This window comes from Acanthisitta chloris, unplaced genomic scaffold (assembly GCF_000695815.1).
Source record: "Acanthisitta chloris isolate BGI_N310 unplaced genomic scaffold, ASM69581v1 scaffold1070, whole genome shotgun sequence".
NCBI classification, from domain to species: Eukaryota; Metazoa; Chordata; class Aves; order Passeriformes; family Acanthisittidae; genus Acanthisitta; species Acanthisitta chloris.
Window position 1 is genome coordinate 159,649 of NW_008649737.1, and position 22,886 is coordinate 182,534.

At 37.3% G+C, this 22,886-nt stretch overlaps 2 protein-coding genes across 2 annotated transcripts in view; both read right to left on the minus strand.

Annotated features, from left to right (window-relative positions):
* Positions 1-7,381, minus strand: part of ATP6AP1 (ATPase, H+ transporting, lysosomal accessory protein 1) — a 48,647-nt gene extending 41,266 nt beyond the window's left edge. Inside the window, exons 1-3 of the mRNA XM_009084185.1 lie at positions 7,269-7,381; positions 864-990; positions 692-760 (exon numbers count right to left, since the gene is read on the minus strand). Of these exons, the coding sequence (XP_009082433.1) occupies positions 692-760; positions 864-990; positions 7,269-7,381 (309 nt within the window). The remainder of the gene's footprint in view (positions 1-691; positions 761-863; positions 991-7,268) is intronic.
* Positions 7,382-15,359: 7,978 nt separating this feature from the next.
* On the minus strand, positions 15,360-21,387 carry IQUB (IQ motif and ubiquitin domain containing; the record flags this gene model as incomplete). The annotated part of the gene is given in 5 exon segments (XM_009084297.1): positions 15,360-15,521; positions 17,712-17,897; positions 18,714-18,962; positions 19,593-19,769; positions 21,168-21,387. Coding segments are annotated over 5 exon segments (994 nt in total), but the record flags the coding sequence as incomplete, so codon positions are not given.
* Positions 21,388-22,886: the final 1,499 nt, after the last annotated feature.

Below are 22,886 nucleotides of genomic sequence, written 5' to 3' on the forward strand. Positions count from 1 at the left end.
TTTGTCCAATTACACTTCAATAAACTGTCATGTAAGCACAACCAGAGATGCTGTGCACAAAATCCATAAAACTCCTCACTGAGGACAAAAGTTGAAGTTGCTGACTGGCTCAGGACTACTCCATCTTAAATTCTGTGCCTGGAGTTTATTTCAAATTAATCAAGTAGCACTATTTTTTTTCCCTGAAGATTAAAGCAATACAGTATCTAGTGATATATTAACTTAATTCAAATATGAAACAGTCAAATCCCTGCATGAATTTAAATTTCTACTAAAATAAAATATGTATTAAATTCTGAAAATCGGGCATAAATGCTTTATTCCTAGAATTTCTTTTTTTCCTATGGGTTCAAAACAGAATTTAGGGGTCTTAGTCTTGAACTTTATATTGCTTTTTACAACAGAAAATTGCAACATGTTTATGAACAATTTTGTCAGTTATGATGAATTCTGAAAACTTGATCTTTAGAAATAAAATAGCCACAAAACACACATCTGCAAACTCAGATGATTTCCTTTAACACAACTGCTTAAACTGGAATACTCTCAATAACTAATTTAAATAGGAAAGCTTCTGCAATTCAGTTCAATTGTCCCAATTATTGTCTGTTTGCATCTTTCTTACATATTTCTTATTTTTTAAAAAATATTAAACACTGCATATAGAGAAATAAAAGAGAGAAATGCTTGCCTGAACATTTTGAAATGGATTCTTGTCACCATAGGATTCACTGAGGTATGTGAAATCATCTATGCTAAGCTGAAAAACAAAGAGTAGGTTGGTGAGAAGGAGCCATGGCATAGCATTTAGGCACAGACTTGTGCTCAGCACTGGTGAAAGAAAAGGAATCCACGTTACATACCCTATCTTGCAGGAACAAGACGAGGTTTCTGGATTTCTGGGTCAAAACAGGCTGCAAGAGTACTGTCAGCTCCTGTGCTGAGATAATGTGTCCTTCATGCATAGTAGTGTCTGGATTCCACTGTGATCTACAAAGAAATAATTTTTTGGTTTTGTCAGATTTGCTGCCAATGATGACACCTCTTCTTTCTTTAAACATGCAGCAGCAAGCAATGATATCATCATCATGTTTAGATTAAGATCAAGTTTACAGTTCAGTTTACTTTCATTCTACTCAAGAGAAAAACAACTTGCCCATTTATGCCCATATCACATTGACTGTGTTAAAGAAGGAATGAAATTGGTCTAGTCAGTGTAATGTCTCTATTTTCTTGTTCATGTACAACAGCACAGTTACAACTTTCAAAAAAAATGTTAGCTACTAAATGGAATGAAGAAGAATATGCTGAAAACCTTGGAAAGAATTCCCAGAGGGAATCCCAAGTCCCAAACCATTTTGCAGTACCAGCAGACATCTTGGTGGCAGAAAGAATTCCCAGAGGGAATCCCAACTCCCAAACCACTTTGCAGTACCAGCAGACATCTTGGTGGTCTAGAGGACTAGAACTCAGACTAGACCACAAGTTGTCATAAAACAGTATTTATTTATAAACCTTTTGTTAAGCAGTGTCTTTTCACTGTTACTGTAAACATATTCTCTCCTAAGGTTTTCATGGTGAAGGAACCATTCTACAGAAGGTGCTCAGAAGCAGGAGCTTTTCTGAACAGAATGGCTCAAGACACCAAGAAAAGCTTACAACTATTTTGCCAACCTGTCATTATGAGGACTGGACATAGAAATAGCTCTATTTAGTTTTGCTGCTACAGAAAACAGTTATGGGCAAAACAGCAGGTAGCATTATTCTTTCAACACCTGATTGGGATTTTAACACTATGCAACATGGGTCTATAGGGATGAAATATGTTATGAAAATTTTGGTCCTAGGTGTTTACACTAAGGAAAATTGTCTGTAGAAAACCCAGAGTTTGAAGTATAATCTCCCATCTTTACCCAGATACACATTAGTTGCTAAGGCATGAGAAATCAGGTATTCCAGGCACCCAAACTGGTTCTAATGATGGATAACTGAATCCAGAGAACTGCTGTGTGTTGTAGTCTCAGCTATTATATTATTGCAATATGATAAAGTTGAGATGCTGATTAAATTTTCTAACCCAAAAGCAGTTTGAAAATGACCCTTGAACAGCAAGCTTTTATGAATGAGAACAATCTTTGCAGTCCTTTCAGATGGAGGCAGAGCAGGGTTAATGAACACATGGGAGGGTTCAGTGTTGTTTCTTGGATAAGGAAAAATCTATATTTCACTCAAAGTCTTCCCAGTAATTCCAATGCAGATTGCTGAAAGTGAATTAAAAGCCACAAACTGCACTCATGGCAGAGATAAAACCAGTGCAGTCCCACAGAACTAGAAGATACCTAGCTCACTTCAGATTTTGGGGTTTACAAGAGTGTAAGAGCAAACTGTGCATGTGAATGACTCCTTCAGAACAACATGCTACAGATGTCAAAATTAAATTCTAGTCAATCTTCTGCCTGCCACTTTTTAAGCTAGAAAGCTTTTCTATTTGGTTGAAATTGTCATTTGATACTTTCTTAGTTTTACTCAGCATCTTCACTTCTTTGTTAATTTGTGCTTGGAAATACACATTAACTTCTAATTATGAAGTCTAAGAAATCTTAACAGTTATGACTCAACTGAAAGTTGAAAAGTCAAATCTCACAATTTCAAAAATATAAGTTTAATCTTTTAAAATAATATATTCAAAACTACAAAATCTCCCAAGGTTCTGAACGACTCACTTTCATGCTGACTTTGTGCATGGCATTCCCATAACAAAATATTAATGATACCAAAGAAAAAGAAGACAGATTAAATTAAGAGATGTTAAAAAAGAAAATGATACTGGATATCTTGGTATATTTATTTTAAATATAACTAAATGAATCCATTTCATGCCTAGTCTTAGAAAAAAACCCAAACATTTTGAGAGTTTGAGGACTTGCAATTAAGAACAAAAGGTAATAGAAAGCACATCAAACAAACGTAAATTATTTGCAGCAGCACAATGGTAAAGGCTTTTGTTGTGAACTCAAATCCTCAGAAGTTTTAATGATCCTCTTTTAAAGCACACTTGTTTCTAAGGATTTCCCTGTTCCTTGAAGCAGCTCTTACTAGCTATCTAACCTTGAAAACACCTTTTGTAAGACTTTTTTAACTTTCAAGCAGTCAACTTTAGTAACTTCATCATTATCATCATAAATAAAAATCTATGTCAATTAGTAATATATAAATAATTCTATTACAATGCAGCATTTGCCTAATAATTAGATTCACAATACTATACATGCATTTATTTTGTTTCTTTTAAATAGTTTGCTGAGCCCTGTGCATGGCAGTACATAAGGCTAGACTCTTTACTGAGGGAGCTGCTGCTGTCAGCTGGTTGGAACAATATTCTCACTGTGGTTCAGAGAGGAAATAGAATCATAGAATCATGTAGGTTGGAAAAGATCTCTAAGATCATCAAGTCCAGACATTAAACTTGCACCGCCACATCCACGACTAGACCATGTCCCTAAGTGTCACATCCACATGTTTTTCAAACACCTTCAGGGATGGTGACTCAAACACATCCTTGGGCAGCCTGTTCCAATGGCTGACCAATCTTTCACTGAATAAATTTTTCCTAATATCAAATCTAAACCTCCCCTGACACAACTTGAGGCTGTTTCCTCTCATTCTGTTACTTGCAAGTTGGGGGAGACGTCAACCTCCAGCTCATCACAACCTTCTTTCAGGTAGCTGTAGGGAGCATCAAGGTCTCCCCTCAGCCTCCTTTCCTCCAGGCTAAACAATCCCAGCTTCCTCAGCCACTCTTCATAAGACTTGTGCCCTGGACCCATCACTAGCCTCGTTGCCCAGTCAGTACATTTTTCTGGCCGGTTTGCTTCAGAGTGAAATGGGGATATATTAGTACCACAGATAGTGCATCTTAGATACACTGATGGTGTGCTTTACTGAATGCAATCAACCAGTCCATCCCTTTGAAATCTTCACCTCAAGTGATCAGCAAGAGATCACTATGGGTGATCACAGGGTGAAACAGGCAGTAGCCAACACACATATTGATTGCTATTACTGATTGCTCACACAAACTTTTATGTCCCTCCTGCAGTCACCTGCACGCCAAGTGCCTCAGACTCCCCACTGCAGAACCACCCATGGGTCCTCAGCCATGGGGGCTCACAAAGACAAGCATCTCTGCTACAATGAATGTTCTTTCCTGCACATAAGTTTAAGGAAACTTAAGGAAGCTTTAAGGAAACTTAAAACTCAACCTCTCTCCTTCCTCCAATAACCAGACAATGCACTAAAGAAAGAAAGAAAAGCAAGCTTAGCCTGCTATTTTGCTTCTCTCTTGTACCTCACTGCTCTGACATGACAACATTAAGTATACAGATTCTTCTCTGAACAGTGTTCTTTCTGGAATTTGAGTAATCATGTTTGATGGAAGCAAAGATTTCAAGATTTCCTGTATCTGGACCCACCAGGAGGGCTGACGGTGAGATAACGAGACTTCTATCACTTTGACTTGTGAGTTTACATTTTTGCTTTGTAGCTGACTTCTGAAACCTTTCCTACAAATTATTCTTGTTGGTTGTCTCTGAGTCACCTTGTGATTACCATATAGGAAATCATATTTTCTCCTGCACAGCAGAAGTAAACTGACATTGATACCGGCATACAGTGTCTCCATAGGTGTCCAGTAAAGTTACAGCTAAAAGATTTTCTGTTCCACTGTATCTCTTTTATATTTCACCTTCTTCCAGCAGATTTTTCAGGACATTCCTTGAAGTGTTAGGAAATGATGCAAATGTACTAATTGGCATTAACACATTCTCAAAGTTACTTATAATCTCAGTTTGACAGAAAAGGATTCATTTCCCTATATAAGAATAGCATAAATGAAGGCAGTTATATATTTGCAATGTAGGCAAAAATCAGTCCTGAAACAAGCACATGAGGGGACAATCATAAAAGCTAATTTTAATGAATTTCTTTCCCCCCTCTCTTATCTGTGGAGGGAAAGAAATTCTTTTGAATATTGGTTCAAAATGACTAAATCAAAATTCTTCTGTGTGTCATATGCAAGAGGAAACTCTCAATCTCTCCTGTTTTGAAAAACAACCAGGGAATATTAGTTTAAATGCTGATTTAAGATAAAGGTCAATTCTTCCATGCCAAAGTTACTTGGATAATATTCAGTGATATATTAGTATTCCTTTGTGAAAAGCAGGACACTGTGCCCTACTGAGTTATTCTCAAGTTTAATGGAAAAAGATTGTTGTTTTTTAAAACCACTTACTTTTCTGCAAATGGAGATCTGCATTTTACTTTCTAGAGGAAAGAGCTATTTGATTTAATAATATCTCTATAAGGATTGATATCACACTTCCCTTATGCTTTGCACACTTCATGTGTTTGTCAGCTGCAGGTTTCATCTCCCTGGAGTCTAACATTATCTTTAATAGCATGATTACAGTACAATAATAATGCATTAAAGAGTCTTTAAATCGTTACATTCTCTAATACAGCTGTCCTGAAATATGGCTTTACAAATTCTGGCTAGTTCTAAATAAGAATAAAATGTAGTATCCTTCAGCTATTCAATATCAAGTCCTAACAGATAACCTGGAAAAGTATGATGGAATAGATCAGTGAATCTCAATCTGTGTTGATCAATGAATAACTAAATTTTAAGCTGGTGGGACATGCTCCTACAAAGTGCATAGAAATATACTGATAATTGCTACACTTCTGTTTCCAGATTTCATAGGCCTGTAGAGCACACACTGCAAACCTTGTATAGCTGCAAAGCACCAAGATGTAAAGCTTGAAGTTAAGGGTTAGCAACCAAACGTTGCTGTTAGTGGTACTTTATGATAAAAAACAACAGCAAACTTATTTTCAGTTGCTTCATTGACCTTCACCAGAACTAATTTAGTCCTCACAAGAACTTCTCCTTTCAAAATGCAAACGTCATGGTAGGAGGAACACATCTTCCAGAAAATGTTCTGCTCCTGGAAACATGAAACCAGCTTAAGCAGTCCTCTATCTTGATTTTCTTGTGCCGGATTTGTATAAACCAGAACAGTCTGCAAAAGAACAAGCTGCTAATTGCATCTCGATGGAAAGTTTGCTTTTATGACCATGCAGGATTAACTGATAAGATTTTGTTTATATGGACAGCAGGAGTGTTGTTGATATAAACTAGGAAGTAGAACAAAGGAAGCACTGTTAGGCATTTAGGATCACTTGTATCCTAAGAATAGCTTTTCCCAACATCTACTTTGCTTTTAAATACAGAGGTTTAGTACTCATACATGTGCCTGTCACATAGGGGTGAATCACTCAGTATTTTGAACATAAAAAAAAAGCCTTGGGGTTGAGACATCCATTTATTTCTTTCAGGAGGAAATTTTTTTAAAAAAACTCAAAGCTACCAAATCAATTTTTTTTTTCAAAATTGGCAGATTTCTACATGCAGTGACTTCCCAAGGACCAGAGTTTCAGCTTTTGGAAATGCAGAAGGGATAAGTGGGCATATGTCAAAGGGGTAAATAAGTAGGCCATAGCCTTCTGACAACTTTACATATCCAGTATCCACCTGAGGCTGCTGCATCACCCAACCTGCTGTATTTCTGGAAATCCCAAGTAATTACACAAAATCCATAAAGTCTGCATGAATAAAATTCCAGTTTGGAAAAAAAAAGAGGTCTATTTCTAGTTCTTTTTAGACAGGTTCAAACTCTTATTTCATAACTATATGCAAAGCCCTGAGTTTCATGTGTCTCTTTGGATCTGTCAAGACTCTGCAGTTGTTTCTAACAACTGATGCATATACATACAGCAGTGTATTTAAAAAAACTGTATTAAAAAGAGCATTAAAGTGAAAAGTCAGGGTTCAGGAGTTAGGAAATGCAAGGATTAAGGTTGTCTGCAAAGGTTTTGGTGAACTCCTTTTTGTGACACTGCCTTAAGTCGTGCCTTTAAGTTACAATGTCTCTAAGAGTGGCGTTCAAGGATGCCTCAGGGTGAATAAAGCGCGTGTATTTCAGATTTTTAGAATACGAGTATTACTTTTTTCTGCTGAGATTAGAACACTAAAATTGTAAATAAAAAATGGGTACATGAATATATTAGGTTTTTTGATGGCCAAGAGGCAGATTTATCTATTGAACTATTTTATTGCCCAGAGCTGATTTACCAGACTCACAATATGTTCTGCACAGACAGAGAGAGCAGTAGCATAAGCAGGGATACACTTTTACTAGATTCCTTACCTCTGGGTTGACCAAAGCAGCATCGGCACATGGTCCACTGACAGAGACGTTTGGACCAGCACGGCGAGGGTGCAGAGCAGCGTGGCTGGAGCAGCAGAGTGAGGCTGTGCCATGGCTCCGGGCGAGCGCAGACAGAACTGGCCAGCAGCAAAGGAAAGTCCGAGCGTGTGCACAGCTGCACTTCCCGGTTGGATTGCTGTTATCCGGATTCAGCCAGGCTGCTGGGTGACGCAGGGGGAATTTTCAAAACATGAACTTCCTTCATTTGAACTTGGAAGTTGTACATATTCTTAATACTTTCAGTTTGTGATTTAAGCAGCTTATAAATCTCTCTGCAGTGTAAGCATAGACTGTTTCCTCGACAATTCTTATGCAAGGGCCAGTCATTAAGTCCAAACTCCTGTGCTACACAGGCTGATAACAGAGTTGTGCAACTTCAAAATGGAGTTTATAGAAAAGTTTTCTGTACTGCACAAAATGTATGCTGTAGAACTTCTATCTTCTTCCCCTGCTGCATATTATCATGTCCCTCAGCTTAGTTCTTTCACATGTATTGAGAGCTGGTGTCACACATTTGGGTGTTGACAGGTTTGAAATCTGCAATAAATCTAACCATTGCAGATTCCAGCAAGAAGGAAGAGAGAGAGAAAGTGGCACATTCAAAGTGTATCCACTGAAGTATGGAATTGTTAAACTATCTTCTGCATGGAGTGATGCTATCCCAAAAGTCAAAAATATCAAAAGTCAGGAGGAAATTATAATCACTTCAGAACCTGACATGACTTCAGTATTTCACAAGTCTCATGCAAGATCAAAATAGTCATAGAGAACTCCTTCATGCCAGGAAGCAAATTCCTCCGGCACACTTTTTTGTGCGTGCCAAACTCTGAGCTGTTTCTACACCTTGTGACTACATTAGGCAGTGCAGTCTCCAGGCATGTGTTTGGCACTGGCCACAGATGCCTCTTCACAATCAGAACAGGATGTTAGAGATCACAGACAAAAGAAATTTTGAGCTATGTTAAAACAAGTTGTGATAGGAGAAAAATAAGGAAGTGCAATGAAAAATTGTACAAGAAGACACAAACAGATGTCAGAAGACATGCATGTCTGAACCTGAGCACAAGAGCTGGATCAATTAAATCCATTTGCCTTAACTCACAGCATACTGCTATTGTGCAGTTCACTAGTATAAGGCAATTTGTTCATCAATTCAATCTGAAATCATATTTCTGAGACAAAAACAATAATTTTGAGGGAGGCAATAAACATCTACATGCTTATTTTCTTTTCCATGTTGCCTTTACATAACACAGAATTTAACTCTTTAAGTGAACTTTTTCCTCTTCTCCTCTGAGACACATTAGAAATCCTTTCTCTTCCCTTTAACAAGCGAGTATTTGTTTGTCTGTTTAAGGGTGTGTACAAGTAAGACAGCACTCCAGAGCACAGAGGTAGAAATGGAACTAGCCAGAGAGGATAAAGGAATGACAGAATTTCCAACAAAACTTTCAACTTTGCAGAACCTGCTAGATTTGCAGTTACAGTCTAGAGAAATAATGCATTACTACTGCACTTTTATCCCACTATGCTCATGCCTTCTCAGAAGGTGATTCCTTTCATTTTTTAGCTTGCAATGCCAAGAATCTTGCTTTGTGAAACAGAGCAAGAAAGCAGTATATATTACTATTCTTCTAACATGAACAAATGAACAGTAGGTTCTATAGGGTCTCCTCCATTACTAACAGAGTTGATAAATATAACCAACAGTGCCAAGATTTCTACATCAGAGTAAACCCTCAACAATCTGATCTGAATGTAAGGAAATAAAGAGCACAAGTGTATAGTGTTTTACAAATACGTGTTGTAAGCTGACAGGAGCCTCACTACAAGAGCAAATAATTCATTACTAATTATTTTAAATGGGTGAGTAGTTCTCAACTCTATCATTACGGAAAATTTTCATAGGGCTAAAGCATCTAGTCCATTTCAAAAATTCCACTGCTGGCATGTGGAGCTTCTTTTACAAGTTCACACTCGACAGCCTGGATGAAAAGCCTAAGTCATGTAAGAGATTCCTCATTTCCTGCATCCAAAATGGCTGACTTAAAAGTAAGCAAATGAAAATAAAAGGGAAGCTAACACAAGGGAGAGAATTACAAAAGAAATGTATGTTGTCCCTGTCTCTTTTCAGCTGATAATATCTCAAAAACTAGATGATCACTTGGCCTGAGCAGGATCTTTTGAAGGGTATTTGCACACACTAACCAAATTACACACTGTTGCAAAAGCCTAACTATAGGCCCAGTGCCATAATAGTCTACAGGTCTGGTTGCATTCAGAAGACCAGTCAGGCTCACAAAGAGCATGGTTTATTGAATGCAACATACACGGTTAGTTTGGATTGCTGGTGACAAATGCGTTAGCTGCAGAATAGCTATATATAGCACTAACAATGTAATTGAAATCACAAGCTTAATTTCCTGGATCAACACTCAGCACAGCCAAGGACTCATGACTTACCAAAAGGTGTCCCTTTTGGGGAGGGTGAGGAGGACAAACCCGTCGATCTGTCCCTTCAAATTTCGTATTTTTGTACCTTATTAGCCACTCTTGTGCAAAGTGCTGTGGGTGGGACTGTGGTCAAACCTTCCGTTCTGTGCAGTTGTGTTGTATGGAATATTTCTTGGTAGGAGTACAAAGCATTTCTGGGCAAGAAGTAGAAGAACAGGACCACGTGGTTTCTACCCATTTCCTGTTCCTCCCCCATGCCATGGCAACACAAACCACAGGACCTCCATCCGCTTCCCATATATGCTTCGATCACTGTGGGCCACATCATCACGTGGAACTTTGCATTATCTTCCCCATTATATGCTTCCAACAGACACAAGTGAGACGCACAGTTGGTGGGTGTACTCTCTGTATTCTGCCTTATGGAAACAGTCTCAAAACTTCTTAGAACAAAAAGAGATTTTTTTTCTCAGATTACCTTATTACTTATGAAAAACTTTTGACCAAAACCAAATTGACTTTTCCTTTTAATAACTCTTCACAAACCACAGTTTGGGAGCAACTGAAGTGAAGAAAGCTTTGAAAAAAAGGAATGAGAAGAATCTATTGAGTGGGATTTTAATTCGCCTCCTTTGGTAAATTTTGTATGCAAATGTACAGCATATATTTTCTCCTTTCTTTTTCTTCACTCCTAAAAATAAAAGGGTATTTTGCCAAATGATAAGGAAAAATACAACTATTTCAAAGAGATTTTTCAAAACTATTCCTTTATTGCATTTAAGTAAAATTAGATGAGATCACAGTGGTTCTTTTATCTGTGAGCAGGAACCTAAAAACCCTCTTGGTTAATGTCTGTCAGTATACACAAAAGCACACACAGTTTATAGTTGCCTTTTCCACAGGGTTTTTCCTTGGAAACCCGTAACAATCTTGAGTCCAGGAACTGCTTGCACATGAAGATTTTTTTACATGCAGTGAAGATTCAAAATTGAAAATCAGACTACTGGGAAATCATTACGAAATGGCAATGAAGAAAAAAATACCTCCATTACCATGTATCTCCACTTAACTAAAATAGTTTTATTAAGAGAAGGTATAATATTGACATACCATGTATTTGCATTGTAGTCCTATCCATTTCTCTGGATTTATATATGCTTTCCTTTACAAATGTATGCCTATCTCATATCCTACGTATTTCTTATCCTGTCAAAGTTGAAATATGGGACTCAAAAAATAATTGGATAGAAAAGTCACAGATGATGGAAGCCCAATGTCTTTATCTTATGATCTGTTCTTTTAAACAAACAAACAAACAAAACCTTACCAAAACTCTCAACTTCAGAATTCTGCATTCCTGATGTAAAAAAATTTAGAATAAAAAGAAGTGTGAATGGCGAAGGCAAATTTAGGCCTGTAAATCAGGCTATAAGGGATGACTGCTGTAACAAGCACAACTGACAGTACACGTTAAGCTAGAATAACTATCTATACATAGGTGACAAAAATAAGTCCCATCTGTTTTGTATGCAAATTTGATCCTTAAGCAATAGATAACATGGCATCACGACCGGAGGAATGGTTGCCTGGCTCCAAACAACCAGGTGGGATACTGGTGGGGGAACAGGCTGAGTTCTGTGTGTGGTGGCAGCTGCTCCACCCCAACTATCCCCTTGAGCCTAAAAGGTAACCGCCACTCACGCCGTAACGTGGCAGTTGACCACGTGGCCTTGCTGCAAGCCCTGAGATAGATGCAAAGCTCCTGGCTCTGCCTAACCTAAAGGCACAAGTGTGACCTCACACTGGGGAGAGCCCTGGGCAAAGGGAATGGATAAAAGGACAAGACGTACTGTCTAGCACGGTCCGCTACCCTGGATTCAAAGCTGCTGAGACTATGCTGGATCCACTGGTGGTAACCTCCTCTCTCTTTTTCTCATCTTTCTCTTTTTCTCTCTTTTTTTTTTTTCTCTTACCTTATCCTTTTCAATATATAAATTGTAAGCTACACTGAGAAGTATCCTCTTAATGACTCCCTGAGTGCTAGACGTACTGTCTAGCACGGTCCGCTACCCTGGATTCAAAGCTGCTGAGACTATGCTGGATCCACTGGTGGTAACCTCCTCTCTCTTTTTCTCATCTTTCTCTTTTTCTCTCTTTTTTTTTTTTCTCTTACCTTATCCTTTTCAATATATAAATTGTAAGCTACACTGAGAAGTATCCTCTTAATGACTCCCTGAGTGCTGTAATCAGTGCCCGGCTAAGGCCTTGGTTCTCCATGGTGTGCTGAGTTAAAGTTTGCACTGTGTTTGGGGGCTGTGAAGTTTACTGATTTATCTTTTGTCTAGTGACTTATTCCACCTGGATGACCCAAAGTTTCTAAGTAAAAATCATTTCTTGCGATGCCTCCTGAGAATTGCATTATTTCTCCCATGCACCACACAGAGTAATTCTAAATTACCTTCCCCTCAATCTTCTGAGTGGACTAGGGCACTACACATGGTAGTACAGCGGCATATTAAAGAACTTCTTCTCCCAGCTCAGATAATAGACATATTAAAATTTAAGGTCTTAAAAAAATTTTCCAGTCTTTGGATTATTTTTGTTTAATCTAAATTACTATTAGTATCATCTCCTACTGAAAAAGTATTTTCCATATGCCAAATAGGAGTCAGCAAATACTTTGCTACCCTTATGTATTTAATTTATAATCCTGCTTTGTCAATGTTTACATTTTATTATCTAAGAAGGGAACTAATGCTTTGTTTGTTGGGACATCTTTTTGGGCCAAGGAGGTGGAAGAAACAATTACTCTGAGTTCTTCTTCCTTTGAGACGAAAACAGAGAAATTTACATCCTGGACAAAGCATGAATTTTTTGGGGAGTGAGGAGGCAAAACACATGTATTTCCTTGCAAATTACCATATTACTTACTTGTGCATGTGGGAAGTAAGCTAGAAGCATTCCCTCTGGAAATGGGTTTCCACCGGTGGTGGTGGTGGATAGAAGGCAATTTTTGCTTCATGCTCTAAAATTCCTGCTCGTAGGAGTCCTGGGAGGTAAGCAGTAGGTGTTGATTGGCCACAATCTCTGCCTGGGAGAGAATTGAATCAAACCCAGCATCTCTCACTAGGCTTTCAGTAGTGTTTCAGGAGTGTGGATTCCTAGTGAGCTCAACCTCTAAGCTATGATTTAAGAGACTTGTTAAGCTTGTCACTTCAGCCACTTTTCGAAAGAGAATAGAGAAGGTTAGAATTTCACCTCACAGCCTATTCTTCAAAGAGGTACTGACAGTTCGCAGTCATTTGTTCTCATTATCCTGGAAGTATCTATATAGCTCCAAAGCAGAGGCCTTTTTACCAACAGATTCCAAAAACATCTTGTGAGTAACTCTGAAATTCAAGCAAAGATGATCAGCAGTGCTTTTAAAGAATTTATTCAGTTCTATTAAAAACTGGCAGGTCCGACCCTTTATCAGAACAGTTTTCTTTTCCTGATAAAATGCAATGACTTCTCCTAGAAATGCAGTATCTGTACTCTGACTTTGATCTTTTCAGTTACCTTTTCCAGTATTTGCCACTGTCTGATACAGAGAACACTTACATTCTTCATACCTGTCCAGTACTTTTTTTATATCATATGTAAGCAAGATAAAAAGGTGAAGCAATACAGTAACTATTAGAAAAAAGTTTTGCATTCATTCCTTTTCAAAATGCAATACAATTATAAATGTTATGGACAGAAAGTGGTAAAAAAATCATTGGTTTTAAATTCAGTAATATCAACAAAACATCTATAACAATCAAAATGAGCAATTAAAAATCTAACATGAAGGATTTTCTGATACTTTCAATTATGATACATATTTTTTAAAACTTAGACTATTTTAATTATGTTGGCTTTACATCTTTTCTCTAACAAAAGAACTCAGATATCCAAAGTATTGAAAATACTTTTTTCCATTTTGCAACAACTCTCTTTCAACATGTCCTCCAAGACTTTCATTTTCTATGCTTTCAAAAGCCATTTGAAGGGCTAGATTAGTTTTTACTTTATACAGGTAGATACTTATTTTGTGGACAAACATGTCCCAAATATTAGTCAAGTATCCAACTCACTATAATTGCAACACAAATTTTTAACTGTTTACATAAAAGCCCTCACAGTGTGATTAAATGGCACTGCCATTGTTAGGAACTAACTAATGGTGGTGGTGGAGTTAAATCCAGTTGGCAGCCAGTCACAAGTGTTGTTCCCCAGGGCTCAGTACTGAGGCCAGTTCTATTGAATATCTTTATCAATGATCCGGATGAGGGGATCGAGTGCACCCTCAGTCAGTCTGCAGATGACACCAAGTTGGGTGGGAGTGTTGATCTGCTGGAGGACAGGAAGGCTCTGCTCTGCAGACGGATCTGGAAAGGCTGCATCAATGGGCTGGGGCCAGAAGTTCAACAAGGTGAAGTGCCAAGTCCTGCCCTTGGGTCACAACAAGCCCGTGCAGCACTACAGGCTTGGGGAAGAGAGGCTGGAAAGCTGCCCAGTGGAAGAGGACATGGAGGTCCTAGTTGACAGTGGCTGAACATGAGCCAGCAGTGTGCCCAGGTGGCGCACGCTGCCAAGGCCATCCTGCCTTGTATCACAAATAGTGTGGCCAGCAGGACCAGTGAAGACATTGTCCCCATGTACTTAGCACTGGTGAGGTAACACCTCAAATAGTGTTCAATATTATACTGCACCATGAATACAGTTTTGGGACCCTCACTACAAGAAAGACATTGAGGTGCTGGAGCATGTCCAGAGATGGGCAACAAAGCTGGTGAAGGGTCTAGAAGGAGAAGAGGAAACAGTCTAAAGTAATGTGCTTTTCACTGCAACTATAATCAAACATAGTTATGGAAAGAACTTACTTCTTCAAATAACACAAGCTCCTCAAAAATAAACAAGTTCCAAACAGTCTGCATTTTTTTGTTTCAAATTATAAGTCTGATTAATAATAAAGGTCTTGGATACCATAATTACATGCTGGCAGTTCCAATATGACCATCCATAAAGCTTTTTGAGCTATAAAAAGTAAAGTTATTCTTTTACACAAAGATTTGCAAGGCAATGCAGATATATTCACAAGGGTATATGTATTCTGTTGTTCTGTAGGAATTCAGGGTTTGAGGGGGTTTCTGCCTTACGTGCTTAAGATGGGAAAAATAAATTTAATACAATGTTCTAGTATTATTTCCTAATTAAAAGGTGACAAAGAATTATCTGAATTCACCCAAAAGGAGTACTACACTATAGACAGAATGTTCCAAGCAATGCAGGCACACACAGAAAGAGTCATTGCTCTAAACATTTACAATTTACAAAGCTCATCAATGACATTTATTTAAAATAATGAGGTTACAAAACATGAGAGGCAGTTATATTAACTGATGAAGAACACATTATTTTATCTTCAGAAGTTTATTTTGATCTGTGTAATACAGTTAAGGTATAGATGAAAAGTACATTTCCTTAAAACCTAGGAAATGGTATTCATCAATAATTTAGTCAACTTCCTTAACTTCAGTAAATTTCATTGAAGCATTACGTTTTTGTAGGAATAGGAGCAGCTGTTAAAAATTCATTTGCATTAATCTGATTGTCACTCCTATGCAAAAATTATGACATCGCTAAAATCCAAGCAAAGTCGCTTTTTGCCTGGATATGCTTTTCTTTCATTCTGTGAATAAATGAAGCTTCATAAGCCTGAAAGGAAAAAAATTCAAATATCAGTAAATACAATTAAAATTTCTAAGAATCTATATGTTGCTTCATATTTTAGACAGTATATATAGTGACCCTTTAATAAACTAAGCCAGATAATTTATTTGCATATGATACATAATGAAATATTTTATGGTTCTATACTGCTATCTTATGGCCCAGTAGTGCAAATTACTAACCACTCCCTGTGAAATATTGGTCACTTTTTAAAACCAGAATAACCTTTCTTATCCATTCAAAATAAAACTTACTTCTTTTTTCAGGTAAGAACATTTGTACTTACCTTTGAAAATTAAATAAGGCAATGCTTAAATATCAATGTTTGCAAGGTGGTGACTATAAGGAAGTTACTTTCTAAGAACCAGAGTCACTATTTACAAATAATCATGACAGCAAGCATCTTACAGCATTTCTGTCAGTGCTTGCATGCAGTGATGACATTTTCCAAAATTTCTAGTGATTAGTAGCAGTTCAGATGATATAATAAACCACCAGAATACTTAGTTGGAAAAACCTTTGCTATTGCTATAGTCATTGCCATTATGAATCATGGCTATTAAAGAAAGTGCTTGAGAGGCCTTTTTTGTTTCAGTGAATGAGAAACAACAATTCAAGTTATGACACACTAACTTTTGCCTATTTCACACTTCTTTTTTTCTTCTTTTAAATAAAGATTTGGTCATTGCCAGTGAAGAAAGGTGACTCCTCACTATAGCTGGCTCACTTCTATTTTTGTATTAAGAGCTAATGAAAATACCTGACTTGTTGCTGTTCTGACCTAACTCCCACCTGCACTGAAGCTCTGGACCTAATCAAGTTAATGGCATCCCTTTCACTCTGACATCAAAGCAGATAAGTGCATAATCAGAATCTTTGCTTGCCATAATGCTAGTACAGGAATTTATGGATGCTGAGGAGAATCACCAGATTCAGACTGTCTGAACAGCCTTGTTGACTCAAAGTGAGACAGAAGCCAATAAAGGAATTTAGAGCTTGAAATTGATTTTATCTTCTAAAGCTTAAGCTCACATAAACATGTGTCTGCTTGAAGACACAAGTTGGGCGGGCGCGCGCACACACACACACACACACACACACACACACACAATCACGGATGGCAGAATTCCTTTTGCCTTTAGAATTCCCTAACTGATACATTCCATCCCCAAAGCAAACCTTTCATTAAGAGAACAATTAATTTGCTCTGACAGTTATTACATTGTCTTAAGACTTCCAGATAGAAGAGCAATGTGTAATAGCTGAAGCTGCACTTCTGATATATATTGTGTTAGAAATTGAATTAAGAACACCCTGAACAAAAGGACACTAGGCAACAATAACAGCAGATCACTACTTATATAAGTCAATAACCTAGAGCTGAAAGGCTTAATAATCCATTACTAATTACAGGACAAACAGAGCTCACAGGATTCTACTGTGCCTTACAAAACTAAATACTTTAACATATGATGTTCAGTGGAGTGAGACATTTAACAGACTCCTATGTTAAGATATGGAATTTGGAGAGAGTGGCATAAAAATACAGTTTTGATGATGACTTTAACACATTCATATGGTTTTTTAACTCAGAAGAGAAATTATGGATTTACTACTTAATTGCAAACTATCAGATTACATTGTCAGGAGTACTTAAATGGCATCTATGTAAGAAAGTAAATTGAGACCAATTTTATTGTAACAAATGGGTAAGTTCTAGTCAAGGAGCCATTCTGCTATTTGATGAGAAATTTGTAAGGCCAGAAACTAATGAGGCCAGAGCATGTGCAAGAGCTCAGGTATACAAATGTCATAATATTTATGGTTACTCTAGTATGCTTTTCATCCAGGTTAGCTCTTGTCTGATCTCAGCTGAGGGAAGTGCTTATGCATGGCACTGTTCTCAGCAGTAAGCATGGTTGAGGCCACTTAAGCTTCTTGCATTTCAGGAGAGAGAATCAGGACAAGAGAGAGTTCAGATACATGGAATGAGTTGTACATGCCAGATGCCCATTTTGTTTAATAGTACATATGTAACCATTTAAATGGTCACTATGAGCCAATTTAAACACAGGCAAGTGAAAAATCTAAATTTAGCCCAACATTATTAGTCACAAGAGTCTATTAAAACATAATGTAAATAATTTTTAAAAAATTGAGTCCATCAAATTTTACCTCCTGAAGGTTACACAGCTGAAGATGTACATCTGCCTCTTCTTTAGTGAGGAGAATAGTATTCCATGGAGACCACTCATGCTGCTTATCCCATCTGACCATAACCAAATCATACAGGTCACTGCAGGCACTGAGAGCCGACTGAGAGTTCCATATGCTATCAATCATGTACTGCATATCTTGAGGCTGAAATGCAAAACTGGGTTAAGAAGGAAGAAGCATGTTTCATTCTACAACTGAAGTATGGCAACCGTTGGGTAAAAAAATTTTTATGCATATGTCATACAATCACTTCGTTAAAGAACATCTAGACATACACATCTTCCTTTAGCATGGTGTAGCAATTAACAACTGCATTTTTCTTGTATCATCTCTAAATTGTACTGCACTGAGCAGTGAATGAAGCTGTCATAGCTGCCACAAAAGATTTTTAGCCTTGCCTGAGTCATTTCTAGATGCCTCAGAGCTGTTTTCTAGATATAAGTGCAGAAGGGGACATGGTTGTGGGGAGGGGATGAGAAAAAAAAAAGCAAGTAGCTCAGAAGACAATTTAATAATTTAAAGAAATATTAGGGAAGAAACAGGAAAATCAGTGATTTCAGATACAAACTCCTGTTGTTTACTTATTTACAACTCTAAAGAAGAGTTAATTTGGATGAAAATTACACAGCATCTAGCGATGTTGCAACCAAAAATGGAACTGCAAGTGAGGGCTTAGGGTCTCAGCAGTGAAGAAGCAGACAGATGGTGGATCATCTGAATCTTTGACCTGTCAGCTAGACTTCTGCCTTCTTTTAGTGCATAGCTTGTAACATTTTTGAAAGCACAGCTATGTTTCAAGAGCTTAAGGGCTGCTTCTTTATGGCATGGAACACCTCCTATCATAGGAAGAAGCTGTAGTTTTTATCTTATTTCTCAACCTGTCAACAACACACACAAAATAAAGGACAAACAGTCAAAGCCACTGGTTTCCATTATTAGCAATGCTCTTTCCAACAGTACCTGAATGAAGGAAACAATTTTACTATCATCCTGATAATCAGCTTCAGACTTTCTGAGATCTTCTAGTATAAGTCTGTACTTAAAAAACGCTTGCCGCTGCCGAGCCTCATTATCAAGCTTGTAACACGAGCGACATCTGCCAATGTTGTGGGAATTAGCAGGAATAGGAAACTCAGTGGATGGTAAGTAATTTTCACAATTATGACAGAAGTAAACATTTTTATAAAGCTTCAAGGGATCAGGTGGAACCTAAGAGATTAAAAAAAAAGTTATTTTACTACAAAATGTCTTTTTATTACTCTAACTCTGTCAGAATACATTTTACACATCTTAATGCAAGTATTCTAATACATAAAAGATAGTAATATTTATTTTGAAATACCCTGTAAGGTGTTGTGTTTTTCCTTAGATAGGATACCAAAAGCCACTGTATTTTTTACTGTACTGGTTAAAATCAGTTATATGAATCAGTCATTTCATTTTTAAGCTATAAGAAGATCCTAAACATTATGCACCAGTACACTTGCTGGCACTTTTATGTATGCAGATTGTACTTTACTATTACATCTTACTGATACCATCCCATAAGATCTACCATTTATAACTCTCAGATTTTTTAGTTCAGACATCAGAGTTCCTGAGCTCTCAGTGCTACCAGCCACTTGTCATGTTCTTAAAACCATGTCTATGCCCCATGCTTGCTGCATGACCATATAAGCTTATTTGCATGAAGCCTGTGTACTTGCTACATTTTACATTTTGAGGAAATCCTTCACCAATTCTATGCCAAAATGTAAAATCAAAACCTTTCAATTTTTTCCATTCCCCTCCTCCTTAGTTCAATAGCCACTATGTCAGGCTGCAAAATAGGAATAATACCTTAAGCATCCCAGCAACTTCGGGGTTAAACTCTGGAGTTTTAATATACTGAAGAAACAATGTACAAATTCTTTTCCTCAGTCCTTCTAAATTGCATTCTTTCACCTCTCTGGACATAAGATCAACTTCCCTGTCAATTAATTCCACTATTTCCTGTGTTAATTTACACTCATACTCCTGAAAGAAAACACAAAGAAAAACAAACTCGACAACAATAAAGAAGCAAACAAACTAAATGATTCCAATGCACATATGAAAGCAAGTTATGTATTCTATGCCCACTATCAGTCATGCATATGTTCATGTGAGAACATGTTCACAGAATAACTCCTTAGTGTCTCAGGAAAACAATCTTCAATGAAACTATCATAAAGAACTAGGAAAATGAGAATGCTTACAGATTCTGCTTTAAGGGGCCTGTATATATGCACCAAAGCTGTGAGGAACTGTAATACTGGAGGCACTAAAGAATGCAAAGCAGAGGTATACAGCATGTGCAAAATTTTAAATCTCCAAAAGCCCCAAGAAATATCTCCCTAACAAGCTTCCCTTGGCTATGTGATCCAGGGTGGAATGTAGATGGTTTAATAAAAATAATACCATCACCAAGGAAAAAAATTAAATCCACACAAAAGGCATGGGGGGCTTTCAGTATGCCTGGAAACCAGTCACTGTGTATTTCAAATGCTTGGCAAGAGATTGTCCAGAGAGAGAGAAAAGAAGTGAATGAGTTCAGTGTTTTCTCAGGTAAAAGAGCTAATTTACAGAAATTCACGTGTTCACTAAAGCAATATTGACTTGTACTAAGATGGGCAAGAGTCCATACACCACCAGTGCTCCCAATGCCATATTCACTTTAGATCCTATATCTGCACTACTAAAGCAACAAGCAAGATGTTTGTTTCTTTCAATAAGATCAGGAAGGAGCATTCTATTCTAGACTGATGTCAATGGTATCATCCTGGAAGGACCTCGAAGCTCATATTTATTCTTTTTGTACATGAATAAATCAATAAAATAAATATGAAAAGACTAAATGAAATGCAACCAGTTTCTAATTCACAGGGAACACTGGCAGCAGCAGTGAGAGTGGGGAGGGAGGGGCAAAGAGAAGAAGAAAAAAAAAAATCAGTATTTGCCACCCATGAAACTGGTAACCCAAACCAACAGAGTGACACGATTCTGAACAGACATTTCAAAGAACTGCAAAAAATAAAATGGTAATAGCCACTTACATCTCTGCCATGGTTCTCTTAAGGTCGCTGTATTAAACTAAACTTTGTACTGAAACTGTATTATGGATATACAAAAAAGGATAAACCCATGGGGTTAAAATTCTAACACGACTTGAATAAAAATGTGCACACAACAAAGTGACATATGAATTTAGAATATATCTGGAATGTAAACTACACTCTCACGCCAGGTAGTACACTAGGCTGTCTTGCTGCCAGCTGATTGTTGTAGCACCCATCTGCCAGAAGCAGCAATTGCTTGTGTGTCAACATAATTAAGTGACAGTATCTTTGGGAAGTACAGCTTCAAGCCAAACATAAATAGAAAAATAAAACATACCTTCACTGTACATCTGAGTGTTAACAGCACATCTGTTCTCTCGTCTTTTGGGATGTTGTTCATGCTAATGCTGCGATAGATTTCAAATAGTTCTCTGGCACGGAGTGTGTACTGTGTATCCATTTCAGTGATTTTTCCATCATATGCTTTCCACTTCTTAGGCTGTGCACACTTCAGAAACAATTTGTAGAACTCTGAGCTATTATAATCTGACCACCAACTGAACAAGTGCATTATGTTACATCAAGTTTAATCAGAGTAAATAGGGACTTAAAATTAATACTTGACTAATACAAAAGGCTAATTCTATTGTCGATATTTACACAGTACCTCTTCCACCAGAGCAAGCAATGAATTTCACACTTTGTTTAAAGTTGCAGGTAATGAAAATTTCAATTTATAGTACATTAAAAGAAAATTATAATCTCCTACAGGGATATGTTCTACCCTTTTAATGTGAATTTACAGGCAGCAGTGCTAGAATACATTTGCCCTGTGTTTCATCTTGCTGTCATAAATCTCTCCAAACTATCAGTAAAATCAATGGTCTGTTGACTGTGTAAAGAGTGCGAATTTAAGACCTCAGAGTCTACTGCAGTACAAAATATCTCCAGGGAACTGTTCTGTTCATGTTAGTTGCACAGATGGATAGAAGGCACAGACTTTGTTAAAGCTAAAACAAGGTATGAGTTTACAGCTTATCAGATACTTCACCTTGCCTTCACCATATGCCTTCTGCTTCAATGGTCTCTTTGCACATCTTGAACTTTTATAGACAGTGAGAAGTTACGTGATGTCATCTGCCCTACTGGGTTTGAAAAGTCCAACCGTTCTTTTCTTTCCAGAAGACTGGTTTTGGTTGCAAATCACAGTGTTCCATAAGGAGATAGGTATACAATTCCAATAGAAAAAGAGGTTTCAAAATCCTCTCCCCATCATTACTAACTCCATTCCCTTTACTTGAATGGGACAGGTATTTGGAACCTCACTCAGTGTGTATTAATTATTCTCTTTCACTCTACTTGGAACTTGAGTGTTTACGAACACTCAAAAGCTTCACCTTACAGTCTCAATGCGAGTAAGCAACACTTCATGCAGCACTCACATGCCTAGTAGTTTTCTGGACATGATCCCAGCATTGACGTAATCATTATTTTGACCAAATATACATGCTTGCTATGGTGATAAGTCATAAAAATACCAAGAATATTAGATAGCTAGAACAGATTAGTAAACACCACAACAAAACCAGAATTTTCCTCACTTTTAAATAAATAAAGTTAGGCAAGCAAAAGAAAGACAAAATAATTGGAAAAAATAAGTATTGAACACTGAAGAACTGACATTTAACTACATTTTTAGTGGGGGTGTAGCTCTATTTAAGGGAGGTATTGTTAATCAGAGGTCACAATCCAGAGCCAAAACTGACTAAAAAATGCACTAGCAAAACCAGACATTAATTAAAAAAAAAATCCAAACCAAACCAACTATTAATTCCTTAGTGAAATCTTTGAATTTCTGCAAAACTATAAAAAGGCAATTATCTCTGTTATAAATACATAACATTCTACTGTAACTTCATTACTTTGTTTCACTATCTTTGTACAGTTCTTAGAAATGCTTTGTACAATTCTTAAAAAAACCCCAAACCCAAAACACATCTCAGAACCCCCCACAAACCGTACACATTGCCAAAGCAAACAACAAAACTCTCACCAG